Source organism: Mauremys reevesii, linkage group 7 (assembly GCF_016161935.1).
Source record: "Mauremys reevesii isolate NIE-2019 linkage group 7, ASM1616193v1, whole genome shotgun sequence".
Lineage (NCBI taxonomy): Eukaryota > Metazoa > Chordata > Testudines > Geoemydidae > Mauremys > Mauremys reevesii.
Genome location: NC_052629.1, coordinates 8,728,047 through 8,753,171, shown reverse-complemented (window position 1 = coordinate 8,753,171; position 25,125 = coordinate 8,728,047). Strand labels below are relative to the sequence as shown.

General features: G+C 43.1%; 1 protein-coding gene and 1 long non-coding RNA gene across 6 annotated transcripts in view; one reads left to right on the top strand and one right to left on the bottom strand.

The window, feature by feature from the left end:
* The window catches only part of LOC120409435, a 64,553-nt gene that overhangs the window by 38,752 nt on the left and 676 nt on the right, over nucleotides 1-25,125 (top strand). The window contains exon 6 of one of the 5 annotated variants that reach the window (XM_039547534.1): nucleotides 7,494-7,527. The exons of 3 other annotated variants lie outside the window; for them this stretch is intronic. In XM_039547534.1, coding sequence (XP_039403468.1) covers nucleotides 7,494-7,503 — 10 coding nt within the window. In that variant the 3' untranslated portion in view covers nucleotides 7,504-7,527. Of the gene's footprint in view, nucleotides 1-3,053; nucleotides 3,090-7,493; nucleotides 7,528-25,125 lie in introns of those variants that run through there. One more of the 5 variants, XM_039547535.1, reaches the window with a different exon arrangement.
* LOC120409436 lies at nucleotides 15,091-17,318 on the bottom strand. Its single transcript, XR_005601299.1, has 3 exons — nucleotides 17,125-17,318; nucleotides 15,376-15,469; nucleotides 15,091-15,275 (listed from the first exon to the last, which is right to left on the bottom strand). It is a non-coding gene; the product is annotated as an uncharacterized LOC120409436 (long non-coding RNA).

Sequence of the window (25,125 nt, the reverse complement as noted above, 5' to 3'; positions counted from 1 at the left end):
GAAAAACTTTTAAACAAAAATTATGGTAAAGATCCTCAGCTGCTGTAAATTGGTGTAGCTCCATTTCAGTTGCCATAGTGATACTGATTTACACCAGCTCAATATCTGACCCTATAGCTGTATAATTCAGTTTATCCTCTTTAGCAAAGATCCGCAAAAGGGAAGAAAAAACGGGATTTTTTATTACATTATTTATGTATTGTTACTTTATCACATACGAAGGGCATATTTTTCACCTTAGCAATATAAGGAATGTCAAGCCTATTCTTCCCTGCTTTTGTTGTAGGACTTGGGAGGGAGTAGGGGTAGTTTCAAAGATGTGGATTAAAAGCTCCATTGGCTGAAGGGACCAAAGTGTTGATTCTTTAGCAAAAATATTTGTTTCAAGAGTTATTTGGGCAACTGCGTTAAACAGGAGTGTACAAGCAGCAAACCCCAAGAATTCTAAAGATCCTGACTAAAAATTATCTCCTGTCTCAATTAAACTGATTTCACACTTTAGTTCTGCGCTGTCATACTCCTAACAGTTCTCTGGTGGTCCATAGAATATTTCAGGGTAAAGAAGCTCTGAATTTCTAATAGAAGAATCAAGAATACTGGGAATCATTAAGAAAGGGATAGATAAGACAGACAATATCATATTGCTGCTATATAAATCCACGGTACATCCACATCTTGAATACTGTGTGCAGATGTGGTCACCCCTTCTCAAAAAAGATATATTAGAATTAGAAAAGGTTCAGGAAAGGGCAACAAAAATTATTAGGGGCCTGGAACAGCTTCCATATGAGGAGAGATTAATAAGATTGGGACTTTTCAGCTTGGAAAAGAGACGACTAAGGGGGGATATGATAGAGGTCTATAAAATCATGACTGGTGTGGAGAAAGTAGATAAGGAAGTGTTATTTACTCCTTCTCATAACACAAGAACTAGGGGTCAACAAATAAAATGAATAGGCAGCAGGTTTAAAACAAACAAAAGGCTGTCAAACTATTAAAAAGTTAATCACGTGCTCTTAAACAATAATAGAATACCATTTATTTAAATATTTTGGATGTTTTCTACATTTTCAAATATATTGATTTCAATTACAACACAGAATATAAAGTGTACAGTGCTCACTATTTTTTTGATTACAAATATTTTCACAGTAAAAAAAGAAATAGTATTTTTCAACTCATCTAATACAAGTACTGTAGTGCAATCTCTATCATGAAAGTTGAAATTACAAATGTAGATTTATGTACACAAAAATAACGGCATTCAAAAATAAAACAATGTAAAACTTTAGAGCCTACAAATCCTACTTCAGCCTACTTCAGTCCTACTTCAGCCAATTGCTCAGACAAACAAGTTTGGTTACAATTTGCAGGAGATAATGCTGTCCGCTTCTTGTTTACAAGATTACCTGAATGTGAGAACAGGGATTCACATGGCACTGTTGTAGTCGGCATCACAAGATATTTACGTGCTAGATGCGCTAAAGATTCATATGTCCCTTCATGCTTCAACCACCATTCCAGAGGACATGAGTCCATGCTGATGACAGGTTTTGCTCGATAACAATCCAAAGCAGAGTGGACCGACGTATGTTCATTTTCATCATCTGAATCAGATGCCAACACCAGGTTGATTTTTTTTTTTTTGTGGTTCAGGTTCTGTAGTTTCTGCATCAGAGTGTTGCTCTTTTAAGACTTTTGAAAGCATACTCCACACCCCGTTCCGATCACATTTTGGAAGGCACTCCAGATTCTTAAACCTTGGGTCGAGTGCTGTAGCTATTTTTAGAAATCTCACATTGGTACCTTCTTCGAATTTTGTCAAATCTGCTGTGAAAGTGTTCTTAAAACGAACATGTGCTGAGTCATCATCCGAGCCTGCTATAACATGAAATATATGGCAGAATGTGGGTAAAACAGAACAGGAGACATACAATTCTACCCCAAGGAGTTCAGTCGCAAATTTAATTAACACACTATTTTTTTTAACAAGCATCAACAGCATGGAAGCATGTCCTCTGGATTGGTGGCCAAAGCACGAAGGGGCATATGAATGTTTAGCATATCTGGCATGCAAATACCTTGCAATGCCAGCTACAAAAGTGCCATGTGAACACCTGTTCTCACTTTCAGGTGACATTGTAAATAAGAAGCAGGCAGCAGTATCTCAGATAATATAAACAAACTTGTTTGTCTTAGAGATTGGCTGAACAAGAAGTAGGACTGAGTGGACTTGTAGGCTCTAAAGTTTTACATTGTTTTGTTTTTGAGTGCAGTTATGTAACAAAGAACTACATTTGTAAGTTACATTTTCACTACACTACTTGTATGAGGTGAATTGAAAAATACTATTTCTTTTGTTTTTCATTTTTACAGTGCAAATATTTGTAATAAAAATAATATAAAGTGAGCACTGTATACTTTGTATCCTGTGTTGTAATAGAAATCAATATATTTGAAAATGTAGAAAAAAATCCAAAATATTTAATAAATTTCAATTGGTATTCTATTGTTTAATAGTGTGATTAATCGTGATTCTTTTTTTTAATTAATCACATGAGTTAAGTGCAACTAATCAACAGCCCTAGAAATTTTTCTTCATACAACACACAGTTAACCTGTGGAACTCTTTGTCAGAGGATATTGTGAAGGCCAAGACTATAACATAGTTCAAAAAAAGAACTAGATAAATTCATGGAGGATAGGTCCATCAATGGCTGTCAGCCAGGATGGGCAAGGATGGTGTCCCTTTTCTCTCAGTTTGCCAGAAGCTGGGAATGGGCAACAGCGGATGGATCACTTGATGGTTACCTGCTCTGTTCATTCCCTTTGGGGCCCCTGGCACTAGCCCTGTTGAAAGACAGGATACTTGGCTACATGGACCTTTGGTCTGATCCAGAATGGCCGTTCTTATGTTGTAAGCAGGAAAAAAACCTCAAAACAATCCGGGTTAAAAATAGAACATACAAACAAAAATCTTCCCTGGTCCTTCTTTATGGACCATAAAGAGGCACATAAAAGATACCCAACCCAATTTTTGTTTGATTTTGCAGGTGACCTTTCAGTCAGGTTGAGTGTGATTAATTAACTTGGCTTGTCAAAATGCAACTAAGTGACAGTATGATAAACATATCAGGACCAAGACTCTATAATTTAACCAATTCTATGCATCTAGTCCAGACAGGTAAATTCCAATGTGTAAAGTATATTTTTCACCCTCACTAAAATGTATTTGCTTTTTATAAAGATTAATCTTTAAGCTAATATCCTGGAGAAAAGGAAAGCCATGTCACTTGCAGAGAGCATGAATGACACGTGCCTTGGCTTCTATTAGTCACATACAGAATATCCACTGGGTGTTCAATCATGTTATTAATCATTGCATTTGCGAGACACTCAGCTCTTTAAAAGGCAAAGGAGGGCTGCTTAACAAGTGGGGTAGGGGCTCAGCTGGCCAGCTAGCTAAACTCAAACTAAATTCATAAAAGCAAAATGGCAAGAAGGTAGCAGGAATAATCAGGTCGTTAGAAACCCAGTGGTTGATTAGTGGATTGGGCAGCAGCACAAGGTGGCTTATGGAAGGATGGTTTCATTATATATGGAGATTACAACAGTCAAAGTAAGTTGGGTTCCTCTGTCTAAGCACTGGCCTTGCTGGAGGTTTGGCTGGCTTTGCGTCACCTGCCTGAAGTTTGCCATCATGCACAAACACCTGCTGCTCCCTCTGGTTTTAAGTCTTTATACTCCCTCTTAGATTCTTATGCATAAGGGGCATACTCTGTCTTCAGCAAATCCTTCCACTTCTTCTGAATTACAGACACGCAACAAAGCACAGACTGAGCTAAACAGCACTCATGATTCTTTGCTTTGTGGGTCAGGTCTCCAGAGGGAAGGGTCCTGAATGTCACTAGGCCCCGAAGCATTGGAGTCTGTCCTGGCAGAATGGGAAGGGGAGAAGAGAGTGTTAAACTGAATAAGGTCACATGAGAGGCAGGCAATCCCTTGTGAAAAGTTGAACTAGTGTACAACTTCAGGGGAAACTTGGGAAGGTTTCCTGGGATGCAGAGTAGCCAGAGATAATCATGGGAGGTTCTCTTCCCACTTATAACCCATGTTTGACCTCTCCAGAGATGGGGACTGAGAGGAGTAGCTGTGCCCATGTCTTGGGGCCGGGGGGGACTCTACCCTCTGGGATCTTTGGGGCAGGTTCTGAGATAGTGACATTGGGGTGGGTGGATATTGAATCCAGTGGCTCTAACATCACATGCAACTGGCTCAGGCTGGGGAGGATGGAGGGCTCTGACTGAGGAGGGGCTGTGACCATAGGATAAAATAGCAGCTGTCACCCCACTCCCTGTCATAGGCTGTAGGGCGAATTTCACCTTCCCAGACCTGGTTCCCATCACACGGTTAGCTGGACTGTAGGCAGATGTTATAAATAAGGGCCAGGTAGTTAAAAATTAATCCCTCCTTGCAGCGTGAAATGCCCTGCAGTATAAAAAGCTTCATGTGCCTATGCCCTTCCCTTTTCAGTGAACATGTTTTTACATCCTAACTTTATATAATGCCACCATGAGTAACAAGGTAGAAGCCACACATCCAATACGGATATAGAGGTAAACATGGTTGCACAGATAACTGTATGGATTTTAATATTCCTTAAATATTTACACATTCTAAGTTGTTAGTCAGTGTCACTTTAAATAACTTTAGATATCAACATCAAAATAAGCCTTAAAACAAATCAAACGCAAGAGGTTTTGCTGCTGAAATTCATTGACGAGTCATCTGGTTTAAAACAACTGTCTGTGTATATTTTAGGGTTCATTTAGAAAGGGACATAATTTGATCTACAGAATAATTGCAAATATTTAGTTCTTCCATAGCACTTTCCATCCCAGAGATCTAAGCGGTTTATAAATGAAGCGTAAGTATAGTTTATCCCCATTGTACAGAGATGGAAACAGACGCATAAAGAGGGGAGCTGACTTGGCCAAGGTCACACAGCTGGTCAGTGGCAGAGCCAGGTTACAGATCTCTTAGGATATAGCTATACCCACAACACTGATCCTCCAGGGATGTCTATGCTGGAATAAATCATCTGTGGCAGGGCCGTGGCTGGCCCAGATCAGCTGACTCAGGCTCCTGAGGCTCAGGCTATGGGGCTAAAAACTGCTGTGTAGACATATAGGCTCAAGCTGGAGCCTGGGTCTGGGATCTTCCTGCCTCATGGGGCCTCAGAGCCCAAGCATCTACACAGTAATTTTACAGCCCCGTGAGCCCAAGTCAGCTGGTCCAGGCCAGCTCTAGGTGTTTAATGGCTGTGTAGATGTATCCCCAGCACCCAGGTCAGCTGACCTGCGGGGCTAAAAATTGCAGTGAAGATGTACAGGTTTAGGCTCAGCTGCAGGGTCTACCCTGTGGCCGGAGCCCCAGAAACCAGAATCAGCTGACCCAGGCTCAGACTTGGTGCTGTGGGTCTTTGATTGCTGTGTAGAGGTATCCTTTTTCTTCCAACCCAGTGCCCCAGAATCATCTAGGTGCCCTAGGCTATTCTGCACCATAATCTCGCATTTTCATTTTAATGTCACCCATGCATGGTAAAATCCACCACTCATTCATTAATATTTATTAAAACACACACACACACCCCGAAAACAAAAGGTTAATTTATGTAGGCCCTTATGAAAATAATGTTATGCTCTTGTGTACCCTCTGCTAGTACTGCAGCAGCAGCTACTTATTAAACCCTTTTCCCAGAGGTGAGGTGATGTTACCAAATGATGTTTGAACACAGGGAGGAAGTAAATAAACAAAGAAAAAGGGTCGCTTTTGTCTCAGGCTGTTCTAGAAGAGCAGGAAATCAAGGCTTGCCAAAATGGAAGAGAACAAAGCCAGTGGGGAAATAGCGTTTATTTTTAAGCCTCCCTGAGAGTCATTGCAAACAATGGGGAGTAGGAAAAAAAATTCTAACAAACCATAAATGATGAAAAATGTGATAAGAATCTCTGTCCTGGGCTCTGGCTTCCGTTCATGGGTTTGCTTAAAAGAGTTCTTACACTGCATGGCTTATATTAAAAAACCATCCAGCCTTGTACTTGGGTTCCCTGCACTTAGGGTCTCGTCCTATCTGTCTAGGTACCCACATGTCCTCCTTTACTATGGTATCAAAGCCTCTTCTAATTATTAGTAGCTTTTGTCCTCAAAGTCCCTGTGAGGTAGGGCAGGGCCATTATCTTCACTGTACACATGCAGAACTGAGGCACAGAGAGACTAAATGACTTGCTCAAGGTCACACAAGAAGTCTGTGACTGCACAGGAAACTGAACTCAGGTCTCCTGAGTCTCAGTCCAGTGCCTTAGCCACAAAACCATCCTCCTTACCCTAACACAAATTGATAACAACAAAGACTCCTATGCCCTTAGTGGTGCCGGATTTTCACCCACATACAACACAATCGAGCATCTGAAAGGCAAGTGTCTTAGAGGAACAGGCAGCAGGTAACTCAGAGAAAGGAAAATTACCTCTTCAACAGACTGACATGAGCTATTCCAGCTGTAACAAACGTGGTGAGAATACAGAAAAAAGTTACTTGACTGAAACATATCTGAGATAGGAAATATAAAAAGGGGTTAACAGACAAGTACAGATCGCCCAAGACCAGAACCAAGCTGAGCTGGAGCAGGAATAATTAGATCTTAAAAATATATTATTATGAGCTGGATGAAACCTTAGGTATGTCTACACTACGGGATTAGGTTGGGATTAGGTTCTGTATTTTAGCTACTAGACCACACTCAACCCATGACTGTAATTTAGAGATAACATATCAACAAGAATAAAAATTAGATTAGATGGTGAATACAAGAGAACAGCAGGACTTTCTTATATAACAAAATATTTATCAATTAAGAAATGGTCTCTAAATCAAAGAGACTTAAGCACATGCTTAACTTTAAGTACATCTCTACCCCGATATAATGCTGTCCTCGGGAGCCAAAAAAATCTTACTGCATTATAGGTGAAACCAGGTTATATTGAACTTGCTTTGATCTGCCGGAGCACACAGCCCTGCCTCCCCGGAGCGCTGCTTTACTGTGTTATATCCGAATTCGTGTTATATCAGGTCACGTTATATCGAGGTAGAGGTGTATGTTTTTAAGTATTCTGCTGAATAGCAATGGACTTATGCATTTGCTTAAATGCTTTTTGAATCAGGACTCAAGGCCTCAGTCTAGCAAAGTACTTAAATACATATTTAACTTTAAGCATGTGAGTAGTGCCATTTACTTCCGTCAGGTCAACAACAAGCTTAAAGTTGAGCACATGCTTAAACATGTTGCTAATTGGAGCATAAGTGAGGAAAGGTTGTAATACCAGGCCCTAATCACCCAGGGCATTAATTTTATTTTCTTAAATGCAGCATTGAAAATATCAGAGGTGGTTTTTTTTTTAAATCTTATGCAAAAAACAAATTTCTTTTTAAACAATAGTAACAGCTGATGGAGATGAGAAACCTGATGGAAATAATATGAAGTGGGAGCTGCAAAGATGCAGCTTGATGAATTAACCAAGAATTCTAGAAGGTGAAAAAATGTCCTAATTTTACTATTCTTTTTAAATAATTGCTCCAGCAATTGTAACCAAGTGAATGCAAATAGTACACAGAATTAACTAGGCTATCAAGGTAATTCATACAGACAGAAAATAGATGCAACACAACGGCGGAGTAATGGGATAAAAGGAGTTGTCAAGAAACCGACATTATCTCTGTCTGCCCAGAAAATGTGTGAGATTGTTAGATCCAAGCTCCTAAGTCTATGCAGCTGGCTGGCCAGTAGAAATGTCCTTTTAGGTTGCTGAAGACAGATAGCAGGAATAAAGGGCTAAATTAGCTACAACTTTGACAGCCTTTTGGTTAACAAAGAGAGTTAAGGAGTATTGTAATTCTCTTTAGGCCAGAGAAGTAATGATGGCTAATCCTAAAATCAATCCCTTAATCACATCTATCAAATTAGAGGCAGCTGTCAAAAAATAACACACTCAAATGCCTCAGTGAGAGCATGGCTGAGTCCACACAACACAAAGGTCTTTAATCAGATGCTGGACACAGACTAACATGGAGGAATGCTCCATGCATACCAGAATTTCTTCTCTCTTCTTATGGGATGCTGCCACGTTTAATTTAAATTTTCCGGGTATTAAGCCAGTTGTGTGCTTCAGAAATTTGAGTTAAGGCAGGGAGAATTGTCTTTGTGGGCTTGGCTGGCAAATGAAAAGCTGGCCAGACCCAAACCATGGGTCTGATGAATTTGCCCTTTTAAAATCCAGCTAAAAAATTAGTTTGGAAAGTTAAGTCTACTGGACATAGTTTGGCCCGTGCTCCCAAAGCGGACACAGATGTATACTGCAAAGTTATCCTTACTGTGTATCTGTAGTCTGGTCAGTGACTGCTCATTGTTCATGTTCTCCATACAGAAGATTCCTCCAAGAGCACATATCTGGAAGCAGGGCATAATAGCTATTCCTGGGTCAGGTGATGTAAGCTTAAAAGCTCCTTGAGCATACAACCCACTCCCAAATCCATTTACACACACTCCTGCCAAAAACAAACAAAAAAACCCAACCCTATGCCACTCAGGGCTTGCCTGTTTTCTGGCAAGTACCTATGGTTAGTGTTCAGATACTACGATGATAATTGCACTGTGAAAGATACTAACACATCAGAATTTGGTCCTAGATCTTCTAAGCATGACTGCCAAAATATATTAGAGGGGAAGCATATTTAAAAAGGGTGGAAAATAGACAGAAGATGGACAAAAAAAAATCATGTCTGGCTTCAGGAGGTTGTTCCTTACAAGATTTTTCCTCGTGATTTATCCAGGAGATCTATAACTGGCAGTAATGACAACAAAACTACCCAACTTGAAAACTAACTCCCAAACAATGCAATAAGCATCACATGGGGGGAGGATGGAGACACACCTTTAGGGCAATGTAGCTCCAGCAGCACATGGAGAAGATGTCTTGAAATTCCATCATACAGTAATGGGCCAGATTTAAGCCTATGTTCTAGAGATACTGGAGATAAACATCTCCAAATAGTTTTATTTTAAGACGGATTTTATACGTTTGAGTAGAATCATACAGTTTAGCTTCACCCACTTTTTTCTGTATTTACTCAGGTCCATATTCAGCAAAGTATTTAAGCATATGCTTAACCTCTGCGGGACTAAAACACATTTTCAGTCAGGGCCTCAGTTTCTCAGCTATGAGACACTATAACTGTGTCTGCACTGACAATTTTGTAATAATTTCCCATCAGTCCAGCAGTAGAACTGCTAACGTGGCACAGGTGTTTTACAACCAGATCATCTACAAAGAACGGATCTGAACAAAATTTGCTGGCATCGTGTCTACACTAGCTCTCCCACCATTGCTATCACCAGCAGAGCTGCACTGATACTACATTTCCTGAAAATTGCCCCTACTGACAATGTCTCTGGGATAGAGTTGGATGAAATTTTTTGGCAAAACATTTTTATTGGGATTAAATATCCAGATTTGGGTTGACCCCCATAGTTTGCAGATTCATGCCAATTTCGTCAAATTGTTTTGGTAAAAACAAATCTAAAAAAAAATTCTGAAAAGAGCCTAAAAATTTCATTTTGACAGTTTCAAAACAAAGCATTTTAATTTTTTTGATTCAAGATGACTTGTGAAATATTCTTCAATTTTATTAAACATAAAAATGCCCAAAACCTCAAAATGGAAACAAAACATTGTTTGACCTGAATTCTCCAGTTTACCAAAAAATAAAAACACACACACATTTTGGTTTGACCCAAAATAGACTTTTTTTAATTTTTGAAACTGCCAGGAACTTGAAAAAAATCAGTTATTCACCCAGCTCATCCCTGAGTCATATTTGGCAGTCAGTCAAAGTTTTGCTTGATTACAGATCACAGATCTTGGCTCAAAGTCACTGAACACTAGCAAGAACTACTTTTCTCTCTCAAAAATTCCCTGAACTGGGATAATCAGTGAGTGGAGCCTCATTTGCAGATTTCATTAGACACAAAAGGCAAACATTACAAAAAAAATTCAAAAACTGTTTAAGATCACAAATTAGTAATGGAACAATGTAGGTTGATGGTCTAAAACTTGCAAATAGATATCTAATTCACTTACGTGTCTAGACTGGATTGCAAGGTTCTGTGCTTCCTCTGCAGAGAGTTTTGTGGTGTATGTGGTCTATGTATTTGTTATGAAATTGTTTTGCATACTGGACCTTTACATTTCTAGAAGCCTGCTGGAGGCAAATGCCATTTTGTGTTCAGTTCAGGTACAGCCTTTTACAGAGGAGATGCACACTCTGTCCTTTATTTCTGGACATTTACTTTTGTTCTTTCTTGTTTTGTTGTTTTCCCTTAAGAATATGCCTTGTACATAGAAAACACTGATAGCATCAGTTGTATCCAAATGAGAGCATGGACTGCTTTTATCAGAGGCGGCAGCTTTGCTTTAGGTGGTACCACCAGCTAATCAATTCTTGCAGAGAAATCACTGTGATGGAACTCAGCACAATATTACCTCACTCACTTAGTCTCTCTAGCCAGCATTTCTCAAATGTGGCCACCAGGGACTTTTCTTGCAGCCACAGCCTCCTGGGCTGTGATGTGGGGCAGGGAGTGGAGGGTGGGAGCAACAGCCTCCTCCCCTAGGGCTGCCAGCAGGGGTTGGGCCCTGCCCATCTCTGGAGACAAAAGCTGGAGGAGCAGGCAGCCAGTGGGTTCCCCACCTTCCCAGGGCTGGTGGGGTCAGGCTTCAGCCGTTGGGTGGCGGGTGGCAGGCTCCATTCCCTGGCCGTACGGTGGCAGGCTCTGGCCCCAAGGTCACCCTCCTCCCCGTCCAGTGCCCCTGTCCCCCGCTGCTTCCATATCCACCTCCCCATCCAGGGCTTGCCAGCAGGGGCGACTCTAGGAATTTGGCCGCCCCAAGCACGGCGGCACGGCGGTCCCGCGGCTCCGGGGGACCTCTTGCAGACGTGCCTGCGGAGGGTCCGCTGGTCCCGCGGCTCCAGTGGAGCATCCGCGGGCGTGCCTGCGGGAGGTCCACCGGAGCCGCAGGACCAGCAGACCCTCTGCAGTCATGCCTGCGGAAGGTCCGCCAGAAGTGCTCGTCCCGCGGCTCCGGTGGACCTCCCGCAGGCATGACTGCGGAAGGTCCGCCGGAACCGCCTGCCGCCCTCCCGGCAAAATGCCGCCCCAAGTGCGCGCTTGGCGCGCTGGGGTCTGGAGCCAGCCCTGCTTGCCAGGGCTGAGTAAGTCTGCTGTGAAAAGTGATATATGTGTACGTTTGTTAATATTGCTTTTCACAGCAGACTTAGTAACTAGCACATCTTGGGGAAAAAAAGCAACCAAAAAAAAAAGCAAAAGTCAAGAACATACAAAGCACCTTATTTGTGTTTCTATTCTGTTTCGGTCCAGGAAAGAATAGACACAACTGTACATTATTTTTATTATTGAGGCTGCAAAAAAAATCCTGCATAAATAAATTACAATGATGGTGCTCAGATCCTCTTGGCTGCACGGTGTCAAAAGATCTTGGTTTGAAATTGTTCTGGGTCAAAAGATACGGAGGATTTTTCTGAGGCAGGTTGTATGGAATGAAGACAGTTTGGACACGTCATACTTCCTCATTCCCCAGCATTCTGCACTATAAAGTAGTGTTGAAAGTACGCAGCTCTGATAAATCTTGAGTTTGGTTTTGGTGTTGTATTTTGATGATTTCCAGACTGTATTTAAGCTCCTGAAGATGTTCCTGGCTGTCTTGATTTTGTTACGGATGTCCTGGCTTGTTCCACCATCCTGGCTGATGGTGCTGCTCAAGTATGTGAATGTTTCTACATTGGTGAGATCAGGATCCTCTATCCGTACTGGTGATGGGGAGGCAATATTAAAGGTGGAGCTGGATCAGTCATGTGCTTCAGATGGAAACTGATTCCATCACCAGAGTAGCAACAGGATGGACACCTGAAGGCAAGCGAAAACGAGGCCGCCTGAAAACAACATGGTGAAGAGCTGTGGAAGACAAGCTGAAAAACCTGGGGCACAGCTGGGGAAGCATTGAAAGACTTGCCAGAAACAGACAGGAGTGGAGGAGCTTTGTCACTGCCCTAAATGCCAGAAGTGTAATAGGGACATGATGATGATGAAATTAATTACAATGATTTGGACATGGATAGGTGCATATTTATTTGTTTTTCTAAAGCTAATTAAGTATTTTAGGAAAAATTATCAGAGCGGCCACCAGCAAGAGATGGCGGCCGCATTCTGAGGCCACCAAAAAAATTGTTGTGAGAACCCCTGATCTAGACATTTTCCAAGTGTAGAGAGGCACAGTAGCCTCCCTCCAATCTTGATGGGGAGTAACCACTCCACAGCCCTTGGTGGGTGGAGCCAAGATAGTCCCGCCCACTGCAACAGAAGCAAAGGGGCAGGACAGGACGTATAAGAGGCGGGTCCTCCAGCTCAGTTGGGCTGGAGCCAGGGAAGGAGGCAGATATCTCTGCCTCGCTGCGGAACTCCAGACCAGGGACCGAGCTGTGCAGCACCCTGCCCCTGGAGGAGACCTAGTGTGGAATGGAGTTGCTGGGACTTCCGTCTACCGTTTACTCCAAGAAGTCTGAGGACCCAAAAATTATGGAGCCACACCAAGGAAGGGGGGTCAGAAGTGGCCCAGGGGAACCAGTCATTAGTCCAGTGGTGTTGCTGGGAAATGAGTCAACATGTTCCAATGACTTCCCCACTGATGGTAGCACCCACCACTGTTAGGGCCCTGGACTGGGACCCGGTGGAATAGGGTGGGCCCAGGTCCCCCTATCACTAACCCCATCCCTGGGGAGGTGGTCTGGTCACCCTAGGCTGGAAGGCCTGTGCCTTTTTTATGGCTTGTTGCCAGAAGGTCAAAGCCCCAGACTGTGTTTGCTGTCTGATTCAGCCCGAAGTCTGCACCTCAGGATTGCTTGTTGCTTTGCCCCACCCAGAGGGCCAGAACCCCTAGACTGTCAATTGCTGTTTGCCCAAGCCAGAGGCTGGACAATAGACTGTGTGCTACTCTGCCTGACCTGAGGGCCAGAGCCCATGCCTGCTAATTGACTGCTTGCGGTTTGACATAGTGAAGTGGAGTGGCCTCCCTCTGAGCCTGACGGAGAGGGATGACCACTGAACCACTACACCAAACAGAAGTAAAACGATTTTCAAAAGTAATTCCCCACCCATTAACCACATGTGAATGTGACTGCGGGACCAGGATTTACAGTATTAGTCACGATATCCAGGTAGCAAAATGCACACACACATTCAAAGCCCAGTCCCAGTCCTAGTGGAGGCAATGCCATGAGTGACTTGCCCAAATCCTCATACAGTTAATGGCACAGGAAAGTTAGAACCTGATTCCCGCTCTGTGTTCAAGTCACTAGACCATGCTATTATTCCTACTTATTACTTGTACTGCAGTAGGGCCGGGGCTTCAGCCATGGACCAGTACACTGGACAGACAAACAACAAAAAGATGGTCCCTCGCTCAGAACGCTACTCTGAGAGATCTTTACAATCTATGAAGATGAATCCTAGTCGTTTTAGGACACCGACATTCAGGATGGACTTCGGACAATGTTAGAAAAAGTGGCATTAATATGGTTAACTATGAAGATTATACAAGTCTGTTCTAAGACTAAGCTTTGAGCAGAGAGTGAATTGACCAAGAGGATTTACTATAACAGAAAGATGGCCCCGAACAGTACAGAAGTGACAGACCTTTTCCATGTTGTACACAGTGCTGTTGTAGCCGAGTCAGTCCCTGGATATTAGAGACCAGGTGGGTGAGGTAATACAACTTCTGTTGGTGAGAGGCACAAGCTTTGGAGCGTACTCTGACCCGAGGAAGAGTTCTGTGTAAGCTCGAAAGCTTGTCTTTCTCTCCAAGAGAAGTAGATACAATAAAAGATATTCCCTCCCCCACTTTGTCTCTCTAGACATTTCCCAAGCAGAAATAGAACAATTTTCAAAACTAATTCCCCACTCATTAACCCCAAAACAGCATCTCCGTGTCATTGGCAAAACAAAAAAAATTCTGATCCTCGACTGTGATCTATCTTACTGTTTCTTGCCCATTCCTAAACAGGTTCCATCTAAAAGCGATATATTTCTGTCGGGCTGTCAGCTCGATTCACAGCTGTAAAGAAAATTTCATTTTAAAAAGGTGCTCATTCAAAAGGGCCATTTGTACTGTGGTCTCCTTTAAAGCCAACACATGTGATTTAGCACAAAGTGAGAACTCGTTAGCTTAGCCATGCATGCGCGGTGAGGTCGCAGAGCAGACAATGAGTGCAGATGGTAGGGGGCTGCAGATGTATTGGGATCCACAGCTGAAATGCACTGCACTGTGTCCGCAAGTGCTTGGGATACTCTCACAAACTCAGCAGGGTCAAGGGAGAGCTCAGACAAGATTATTGTCATGCAGATTAAAGGTGCTGATCCCCTTTGTAAAACAGACTGGTTCCTTGGGCAAAAATTTTCTCTCTTTTATTAGCCTGCTTTGCTTGCTGTCTCTTGCTAACATCCAATTTCCCATTTAGCAAGAAGTTATCACTATATATACACACACGAACATGTGCACAACCCCTCTGCTCCATCCATATACATGTTTGTGGGTGGGGGCCATATAATATATTGTATGTAATGTAATTATTATGGCATGGGAAACGTTTTTTAAATTATCTAGACTACAGTATTCATTTACACACGATTTATAATATAAATAATCAAATTAACATTTCCACTTCACCACTCAGACAATAACTAGGATTTTGGCAGAATTTAAAAGCCACTGTCTCTCCAGTTTAAGTTATATGGTGGGGGACAAGACTGAAAGGAAAGGACAAGAACAATCAGACTTCGTTACTAGCTGTGAATTGCATTTAAATCTAAAAAGGGCTGATGTAGGACAACTGACAAGTACATTTCCCTCCTTCCCACACCCTGTTTGTTTAAAAACATAACAGAAAAGAAAGAAACTGCATTGTGGTACTTGCTGAATTTTAATAAAGATTCAATGAAAACAAAACATATAGCTGCTCTTTCAGTACTAAATGGTATGCATGGTGCTGTGCTGTCCTGATGGCACAGAACTAGTCAGCATGCAAAGCTCTTCATGGTTTCCATCCTCATACTGGACAGTCAGGATCTCTCAATCATAAAGGAACCTACAGCCTAGGAATTAATGCACATTCAGTACAGCTTAAGTAAGCCCCAAGTAGCATCTGGCTATCAGAAGCCACTTGAGTAAAGATAGGTTCGCTTCTCAAATTACCCGAACACACGCAGAACAACGTCTCCCAAGTTGCTCCTTTCAGGTAATGTCAGGATGTAACCAGATTCATCAAATCCAGGAAGGATCGACTAGTCTAGATGAAGGAGAATGAAATTATTTTGAGAATATACCAGAAGAGAGAAGAGTAGAGGGCTAGAAATGAATGGTTATTACTCTTACATTTCAGTAGCTTTATAATTTCAGATAGTGATTCATACTTCTGCTTAAGATTCAAAATCAGGCTGGAAATAAGGCCTACATTTTTAGCAGTGAGAGTACTTAACCACTGGAACAATTTACCAAGGGTCATGATGGATTCATCACTGTCAATTTTTAAATCAAGACTGGATGTTTTTCAAAATATGCGCTCCAGGAATTATCTATGGGGAGTTCTATGGCCTGTGTTATACACGACGTCAGACTAGATGATCACAATGGTCCCTTTGGCCTTGGAATCTATTAATCTATTTATCTATGAATTTCATCTGTAAGTATTTGCACAATATCGTCCTACACTGCTTGAACAAAAAAAAAAAAAATCTGTGCCCCGACTCTAATTTTATTTTACAGCTGAAAATAAAAAACAGTCGGGGAAAGGAGGCTTTCAGTGTCAGTGGCTTACAATTAAATGTGTAAGACATAATTGTCTATGTGAGAAATTGTTGTATACCCACATACAGGAGAGTAGTTAAGATTTAACATACAATATATTTTATTGTACAACACAAAAGCAATGTAATTTACTGGCATTAGAGCTCAGAATTGGGATTTAAAGTTTCTGGGGTTTTTATTTCGAACTTCTCTGTCTTGCTGCTTGAATTTGGGCAAGTCACTTCATTTCTCCATCGCCCAGTTTTTCCCATCCATAAAATGGAGATAATACATGTACCAACTTTTACAAAAGTATTGAGATCCTTGGGCAAAAGGCTATATTTGCACACACTGCCAACATTTACATATATACACCATGTTATGTGAAAGGATTCTCACATGAGAAAGTTCAGAGCCATGTGATAAGGGACATTTATTATTTGCCTGGGGTATCACTTGTACTCTATGCTTCCAAACAGCTACCACTACTGCAGAAAAGTCAACCTGCCAGAAACACGTATCTTTATTTTCATCCAAATTACACTACCTGGTGGTACTGGGTGGGCAACAGTCCTTGATGATTAAGTGCCACGCTAAAAACTCCATGATCCATTTTAGCTACAAACAGATATCACGGACAAGGAAGTAGGAATCTGTCTGTATTCCTAGCCCTGGCAAATCATGAGATACTGAACATTAAAATCCCAATAATGTGGTTGCAGCAAAGAATCCTGTGGCACCTTATAGACTAACAGATGTTTTGCAGCATAGATCCTTTCTAGAGTTTTCTAAAATGTATTAGCTGTAATTTCTCTCTCTCTAAGGTCCATATGATTGGGTTCATGGTACTAAGGATGCCTGATTTTACAGGTGGAGGAAATACTCATGTAAGGCACCCAAACACCTTTAAATCTACCCTGCAGTGACACCAGGAGAGAAATAGAGAAAAATGAACCCTGGTCTTGCTTCAAAAGTCAGTTTAATCTAATATGGGCTTGCAGACAATAAAATGCTTAATCATAATAATATAGCTATTGCATAGTATCACTACAAGGCAGAGTTAAGGTTGTTTAGGTGCCTTAATTTTTTTCCTCATTGACAATTTAATTAATTTTGAATACATAATTAAATGGAAGCAGGGGAACAAAGGGGAGATACCTGCAGGGGTGGGTGTGGGTGTCTCATATCCCCCAACTGATGCTTCCCCCCTTATTCCTGAGGGAGGTATTCACCTTGCTCAGTTGGAGTCCTGCTCCAATGAACGTGATCTGTCCCTTTGGAATGGAACTCCCTTCTGAGCTTTGTCACAAGGAAAAGCTGCAAAGGTAGCATGTGGGTGTGGAACTTTTAAAGAGCAGTGACAGTTCATCTGCCAATGAAAAAACTCTTAACACACATACAGTGCTGTCACCCTCTTGATACTTACTTCAGCCAATAGAACAACATGCAAATTAGAGTGACCTCAGCTATAGTCCCAGCCCTGTCTAAAGAACTATATAAGAAATTTGGTATTTATTATTATTAATTATTATTATTATAGTTTAGAGGTGGGATTTTTAAAAATACTTAAGGAAATTAGGAGGACAAGTCCTGTTCATTGTCAATGGGGTCTGTGGTCCTAAATCCCTTAGAGCTTTTTGAAATCTCTCCTAGAATAGTAACAGATTCAGCAGCCATGGCAGTGGCAGTTGGCATGGGAATTAAAAGCCCCCGGCTCTCTTTTACACCTCACTGTGCTAAACATGAACGTGCATGACGTTCAAGAGCTAGCCCTGGCGCTGTCATTAGAACTTTCGGCCTTTCTTAGGGGGACAGCAGGGAGAAAATAAAGAGCACTACAAACGTAGGCCTGAAAAAAGTCCAGTAGCACTCTTGAGAAAAGAAGAGCAGAGATGAGATACCAGATACGTATCCAAGCCAAAGTATGCTCCCCCAAGAGACAGACCCAGAAGCCAACCTGCAGGATTTTCTTTTGGGCCAGAGTTTAAAAAAGGAATTTTTGCTCATAGCTTGCTAATGCCCACCACGTACATGTGCCTTCACCTGCATCTGGCTGCCACAAAGTTCAGAGTAGCATCCTCCTCCCACTCCTCTCCCCTTCATATGCAGTCTTTGTTTGGATGTAAAGGCTGCACTTTGCTGCAAGGTTAATGTAGATAGCTAGACAAGATACAGAGCCACTCATACAGAACATGGCAGAGTGCCATCTGCTCCTTTAGCGATACCCCCCTGCCCCTCATCCACACACAGGGCCCAAGGTTCTTTGGGCATGTTTACTAACTGTCAATTAGCTGGTCTCAATACATTGGAAATAGAAAATCAGCCATCCACAACAATCACCCTTTCCCTAGCCCCAAGTGGGGCTCACTCACCAGAACTTTAGCTGTGAAACCTGATCCTCATGAGACCTTCAAACCGTAAACGCAACCCAAACTGTTTGTGTTTTGCTTATTCTCTGTCACTGACTTCCTATATTTTATGAAAAGGCCCATTGTGGGCCTCTTATGAAGCAAAGGGGTTATGATCTCTGACGCTAGAAGGACTGGGTGAAAGGCAGCGATCTGCTGTTGCAGTGATCTCATTTGTTTGGGAGGCTTAAGGAGCCTATCCTGAGCGTGTGGGATATTGTGAAGTGCATGGATGCAACAGCAGTGAGTTGGCAAGTGCTGGGAGCATCTGCTTTAGTTTGGCCCTTATTACGGCAACCATTTCAGTGCATTCTGCATTTTCCACTTCTAAGAGACTCCAGAGAGGTATGCAAAAATCAGGCATTTAAAGGGAGGTTGTATTCAGCAAGGTGACTATGTAAAGGCACTTTCTTGGCTCACCTTGGGTCAGGTGACACAAACTAGCTTTTATTCCTCTTGCCCCTGCAGATACAGGAGAGTGAAATAGGCTCACCCCACCCACTAGCCTGTCTATTTAGATTGTCAACTCTTTGTGGCAGAGATGGTCTCTTACAGAGCGTTCATAGAGCTCCTAGAAAAAATAGAGGAATCTTGGTAGGGCCTCCAGATGTGAGTAACACAAATATTAATCATTATCCCCATTTTACAGATCGGGAGATTAAGTGACACTGGTAGCCTATGGCAGACCTGGGAATTACACCTCAGAGCAGTTGACCCATCTCCCTTGCATCCCTTTACTACCTAGATCCCCTTGACTTATAACATGCACTTAAAAACTAGGAAGACAATGAAACAATGAAGAGGATGGGGGTGAATCTCTCCTCACACCCAATCAGTGCTAGCTGTGTGCCAATGCACAGCAATAGTTCAAGAGCAGAATATCATGTGCCTCACATGCACACAGTTTAGGCCAACAAATCCACTTATTAAAGCCCTTAAGACTTTCAAACAAAAACTCCTGCTGGAGTTTAGCAAAATACTAGCTCAGCAGAGTCCAAGGGCATTTTCATGCAATAACGTTGGTACAGCAGGAGTTTGAGATCTAGGTCAGAGTCTGAGGTTTCAAACATGAGTCCAAAGTGAAAGAACTAATCAAGAAACAGCCAACGAACCGGGAGCTAAACGCTGCTCTCAGTTCCATTGGTGTACAGGCAGAGTAACTCCACTGGCTTTAACGGGGTTACTCTGGATTTACAGCACACTGGTGTAAATGAGGGGCAGAATCCGGCCTTAACTGTTTAGCCATTGACTGCACCCAGTATTAGAATCACAAAAACCTGCTCAGAAACTCTGGCAGCATTTTAATGGTGAAAAAAATGTAGTCGGTTTGAAGAGACACTCACATGTCAACTGTGAAAACTGTCGGGCCTAGAAGCAACTGGAGTGAAAAGCTTTTGTTTGCATGCCAGCTGCTAATTCAGCCCCTAATTTCTCTCTCTCTTTTTTTTTTGTATTGATACACACAGTTCTCATACAATTAAAAAGAAAAAAATATTTTTTCTCTTAACTTTCAGTCTGAGGAGAAGCAATGTATATAAAAATAAATAAATAAATACAAATAAAGAGCAGTCCTGAGGCAGCAGCTTTTGCAGAGCCAGTTTCCTGAAGTGCCTTGGCAGACACTGCATGTGCATGGTTTGCACAGGGAAGGAATATCTGACACACAATGTCACTGAATTACAGTGATGTCATCAGAGCTGACAACACATTTTTCGAGTGTAGGCAGGCCTGTGTAGTCTGCCTGCCCTAGTGTAATGAGATGGGGGGTTGGGGTGAGGGTGAGGGTTAGATATAGAGGGGGCAGCAGGCTCGGGTGTGGGGGGGCTGGCTGCCTGTGCCACCGCTGAGAGCCCCGGGGCGGCGGGGAGGCCGGCTCGGCCCGCGGAAGAAGGCGCAGCTGCACTCTGCTCTTCGGGTGGAGAAGCTGGGTGTCTATTCCGCCTGCAAGGTACCTAGCCGGGCTGCAGGGAGCCGCACGGGCCCGCGGAGCGCCGGGGGGTGGGCTGGGGAATGGTGTATGTGGGAGCAACCTGGGCACCCCTCCCCCAGCCAGCACCACCCCCTCCAACACCCACTGACCAGCTACCTTATCTCCCGTGCACCCACCGCCTCAACAATCCACCCTGTCCTGCCACTTTTGCCTTCGGACAACCTCCACCTGGCAACCCCCGAGCCAGCCACGGTCACCTTCACCCCTGCATCAACCTCGGGACCCCGCCCCTGCCTACCATCTCCCTCCTGTCCACTCCTCCCTTGTGCAAACCCCTCCCTGCCACCTTCACCCCCCTGCAACAACCCTAGGCACAGACACCCCCCCCGCCTGCCAGCCCCTTGCAACAACCTCCTCCGGCTCACTTCTCCCTTGTGCCACTCCCTCCCTGCCACTGCACCCCCTGTAAGGAGCCCCTTTTGTCTCCGTGCAATCTCTTCCCTGTCACTACATTCCTGCCCCCTCCACCCCCTGCAACAATCCCATGCACCCCCCCTCTCTGCCACCTTCACCCCCTGGAAGAGCCCCCATATGACCCCCCTCTTTGCAGCTCCCCCCCATACCCCTTGCTCTTTGTGAACATCTGGGCCCCTGGGGGGAACTTGGCTGTAGGAAGGTGGGGGCTGGACATCGGAGGGGGGACACAAGGTGGAAGTTTCATCTAGGGCGCAAAATATCCTTGCACTGGCCCTGTTGACAGCATTTGTCTAACCTGCTCTTAAAAATCCCCAGTGATGGAGATTCCACAACCTCCCTAGGCAAATTTATGCCAGTGCTTAACCACCTTGACAGGAAGTTTTTCCTAATGTCCAACCTAAACATCCCTTGCTGCAATTTAAGCCCATTGCTTCTTGTCCGATCCTCAGAGGTTAAGGAGAACATTTTTTCTCCCTCCTCTTTGTAACCTTGGTCCTCCCCATAGTCCTCTTTTCTCCAGACTAAACAAACCAATATTTTCAATCTTCCCTCATAGGTCATGTTTTCTAGACCTTTAATCATTTTTGTTGCTCTTCTCTGGACTTTCTCCAATTTATCCACATCTTTCCTGAATTGTGACTCCCAGAACTGGACACAATACTCCAGTTGAGGCCTAATCAGCGCAGAGTAGTGTGGAAGAATTATTTCTCATGTCTTGCTTACAACACTCCTGCTTATACATCCCAGACGGATGTTTGCTTTTTTTGCAACATTGTGACACTGATGACTCGTATTTAGCTTGTGATCCACTATAACCCCCAGCTCCCTTTCCGGAGTGCTCCTTCCCAGGCAGTCATTTCCCATTTTGTATGTGTGCAACTGATTGTTTTTTCCCAAGCGGAGGACTTCGCATTTGTCCTTATTGAATTTCATCCTATTTACTTCAGATAATTTCTCCTGTTTGTCCAAAGCGGTTTGAATTTTACTCCTATCCTCCAAATCACTCGCAACCCCTCCCAGCTTGGTAGCATCCGCAAACTTTATAAGTGTACTCTGTGCCATTATCTATAAATAAAGATAAAACGTTTCCTGAACTTAACCCAGACTTGGTTCAAGATGAAATCCCTTACCACATATTTTCAGTACACTGCTGACCAAACTCTGAGGCCAGGATCTGTTTCCAAAGTCCAACAGTTGTTTTTTTTCTTCTTAGGTGAAAAGAGAGAGAGAGATGGGTACGGAAAGATAACTTGGCGTGTTTTTGCCCCTCACTTTTATAGTTCAGTCACCCTTTGAAATGCATTGTCCTGAGAGTGACCCCCAGATAAAGTTCTTTCCAGCTGAGCAAGGAGACAAGGAGTCTGGTGGGGGAGAGGTTTATGCTGTTGTTTGCTAAGATGCAGATCTGTTTGTTCCTGTCCCGCTTCCTGGCCAAAGAATGGCCACTTGATAGGTGATGGACCATCAGCATTGGTAACACCTGGCTGGGGCATCAACCTTTTTTTTTTTTTTTTTGAGCAACAGATTTACTCATTCCCCAAACTTGTCTGGGGAACACATGTGACGTTGCAGTCTATATAATTTTATAAAAATATGCTAATGAGTGAATATAATGTAACTGGAATATGCTTCATGTAAAAGGTCTCTTGTAAGGTATCATTACAAAGCTTATAATCTACTGAGTGATCATCCTATTTGTATAAATGTACCACTCTTGTATCTGAAACTAGAAATATGAAATATAACTGAGGGCCTATTGTTATTATGCAAAGTGTGGGCCATTAATGGTGGTTTGGAATCTTGATGACTCCCATTAACCAGGACAATTGTCTGCAGATAGGTGTGTTTTACCTGTAAGTCTTCCTGTATAGGTTTGTGCTGGCAAGTGGGCCATGAAGTCTTGCAGTGACATGTGATGTCACCTGAACTGGAATTCATCTTTAACCTGGTGGCTTTCCATTGAGAGGGAGCGGGTGGGAACCCAGAGAGGGACAGGGGATTCCTGCCTTATGCAAGAGATGTATAAAGGGGTGGAACAGAACAAAGGGAGGAGAGGAGCCATCACGAAGAATCCCCCTAGCTACCACCTGAGCTGGGACAAGAGCTGTACCAAGGGAAAGAATTGTGCCCAGGCCTGGAAGGTGTCCAGTCTGAGGAAAAAACTTACTGAAGCATCTCTGAGGGTGAGCTTATCTGTATTCAGTCTGATTAGACATAGATTTGCCCATTTTATTTTATTTTGCTTGGTGACTTTGTTCTGTCTGTTACTACTTGGAACCACTGAAATCCTACTTTCTGTATTTAATAAAATCAATTTTTACTTATTAACCCAGAGTATGTGTTAATACCTGGGGGAGCAAACAACTGTGTATCTCTATCAGTGTTATAGAGGGCGAACAATTTATGAGTTTACCCCGTATAAGCTTTATACAGGGTAAAACGGATTTATTTGGGTTTAGACCCCATTGGGAGCTGGGCATCTGAGTGCTAAAGACAAGCGCACTTCTGTGGGCTGTTTTCAGGTAAACCTGCAGCTTTGGGGCAAGTAATTCAGACCCTGGGTCTGTGTTGGAGCAGACGAGCGTGTCTGGCTCAGCAGGACAGGGTGCTGGGGTCCCGAGCTGGCAGGGAAGGCAGGCATAGAAGTAGTCTGGGCACATTGGGTGGCAGCGCCCAAGAGGGTTTCTGTGATCCAGCCCGTCAGAACACACTTCAGTCATGATTTCAGCTTATGTTCATAACTTTACATATAATGTTTATTATTGACCAGTAAGTTACGAATTTTCCAATTGTACCTTACAAGGCATATTTTGTACAAAGATTATTACAATAGCGTGTAGGGTGTGAACACAGGGGTGCATTCTGCCACAGAGGCACAAAGGAGTGTTTACTCCATCAAGCTGAAACTCATGAGTTCTCTTCCTCAAGCAGCAAGTGTGCAGTTTAGCCAATGACTGTGGTGTCTGCATGCAATCATGAATTAGATGCATGAATGGGCACTGGCTCTTCTCCAGCTGATGCTTCCGCTACCACTGACAGCAGGTATTGTGTCCAGCCATGCAGATTCAGTACTGCGCAACTGACGGATCACTGGATGAAATGGCAACAAATAACTGAGATGTGGCAGGGTGAGGGGAGGAAATCTATGGGTTCAAACTCTCTTATAAGCTACCTCCTCCAGGACATAATTTCACCTTTCTACTGAGGTGAACCACTGGCTAAAATGGGGACGGCGTAATGCCCTTGTCCTTGGGGCTGGAGCATTAAGGTAAAGCTCTGAAGAACAGACGCATCAGAAAATATGAGCTCTCTCATCAGAAGTTTAAGTGACACTTCCCCCGCCCCCATTTGAGAAATTGCCAAGTCAACAGCACTACAGCTTTGAGGCTTTAATTTATTCACAATACAGCTATGGGAGTGGGTAGCTTCCCCATACTGCCCCAGTGCTTCTGTATGCCACATTCCTGACCTGGAAATCCTTGGTCCATTCATTCCTTGGCATTTCTGCTGAAACTGGCAACCAAGTATCCATCAAAGACAAAGGAGCTGGTTTTTTGATGTGGGTAGATTATCCACTAGGAACCGAAGCCATCAGCTCATTTAACGTAGTTCACATAGTCACAGTTTTCAATCACTACTAACCTGAGCTGGATTCAAAACTCGTAACGGGGAAACGAAAGACTCCATATTGTGTTATCAACCCTTTGGGTCCATCTAGTCCCCTAACAAACAGGAACCACGTGGTTCAGAAGGGAAGAGCAGAGAGCCTCAGTGGTCTGGGTGTTAACATGGGTTAAAATACATTTTTGTTTGAGTAAATATTTGGTCAGCTTGGTTAAAAGCAAACCATCCACTTTGTTATTTTCACCCATTGGCTTGTGGAAGTCTCTCTCCCTGAGTATTGTTTGACAAGGATGAGGACTCAGAAAGCTTAGCTCTGAGAAGTTTATTGGTCTCTGATACGGTCAGTCGTCTCTGACCTTTGCTTTCACTTCACGAGCAAATAACGTTTGGAGAAACTGTTGGTTTTGACAACAGATCAGGTGGTATCTGGCAGGTAGGGGGAGAAAATCTATATTTGGAGCAGTGAGGAAGAATAGATGCATTTTTCCATAGTGTTATCTTGCTGGGACAGACTACTTGCGATTACGACTGACAGTTGAGCACCAGGGTAAACAGCACCTTATCTCTATGGTGCCTGCCTCTGCTGATTTCAGCAACTGTACACTCACTCCTGAGTCATCTAGCTCTGCAAGCTGTTACAGTGACCTCATTTATTTAACAGGTTGTACTATCAAAGCCTATATTAAATAAAACCTAGGATTGTGCCAGGGAAATGTACTG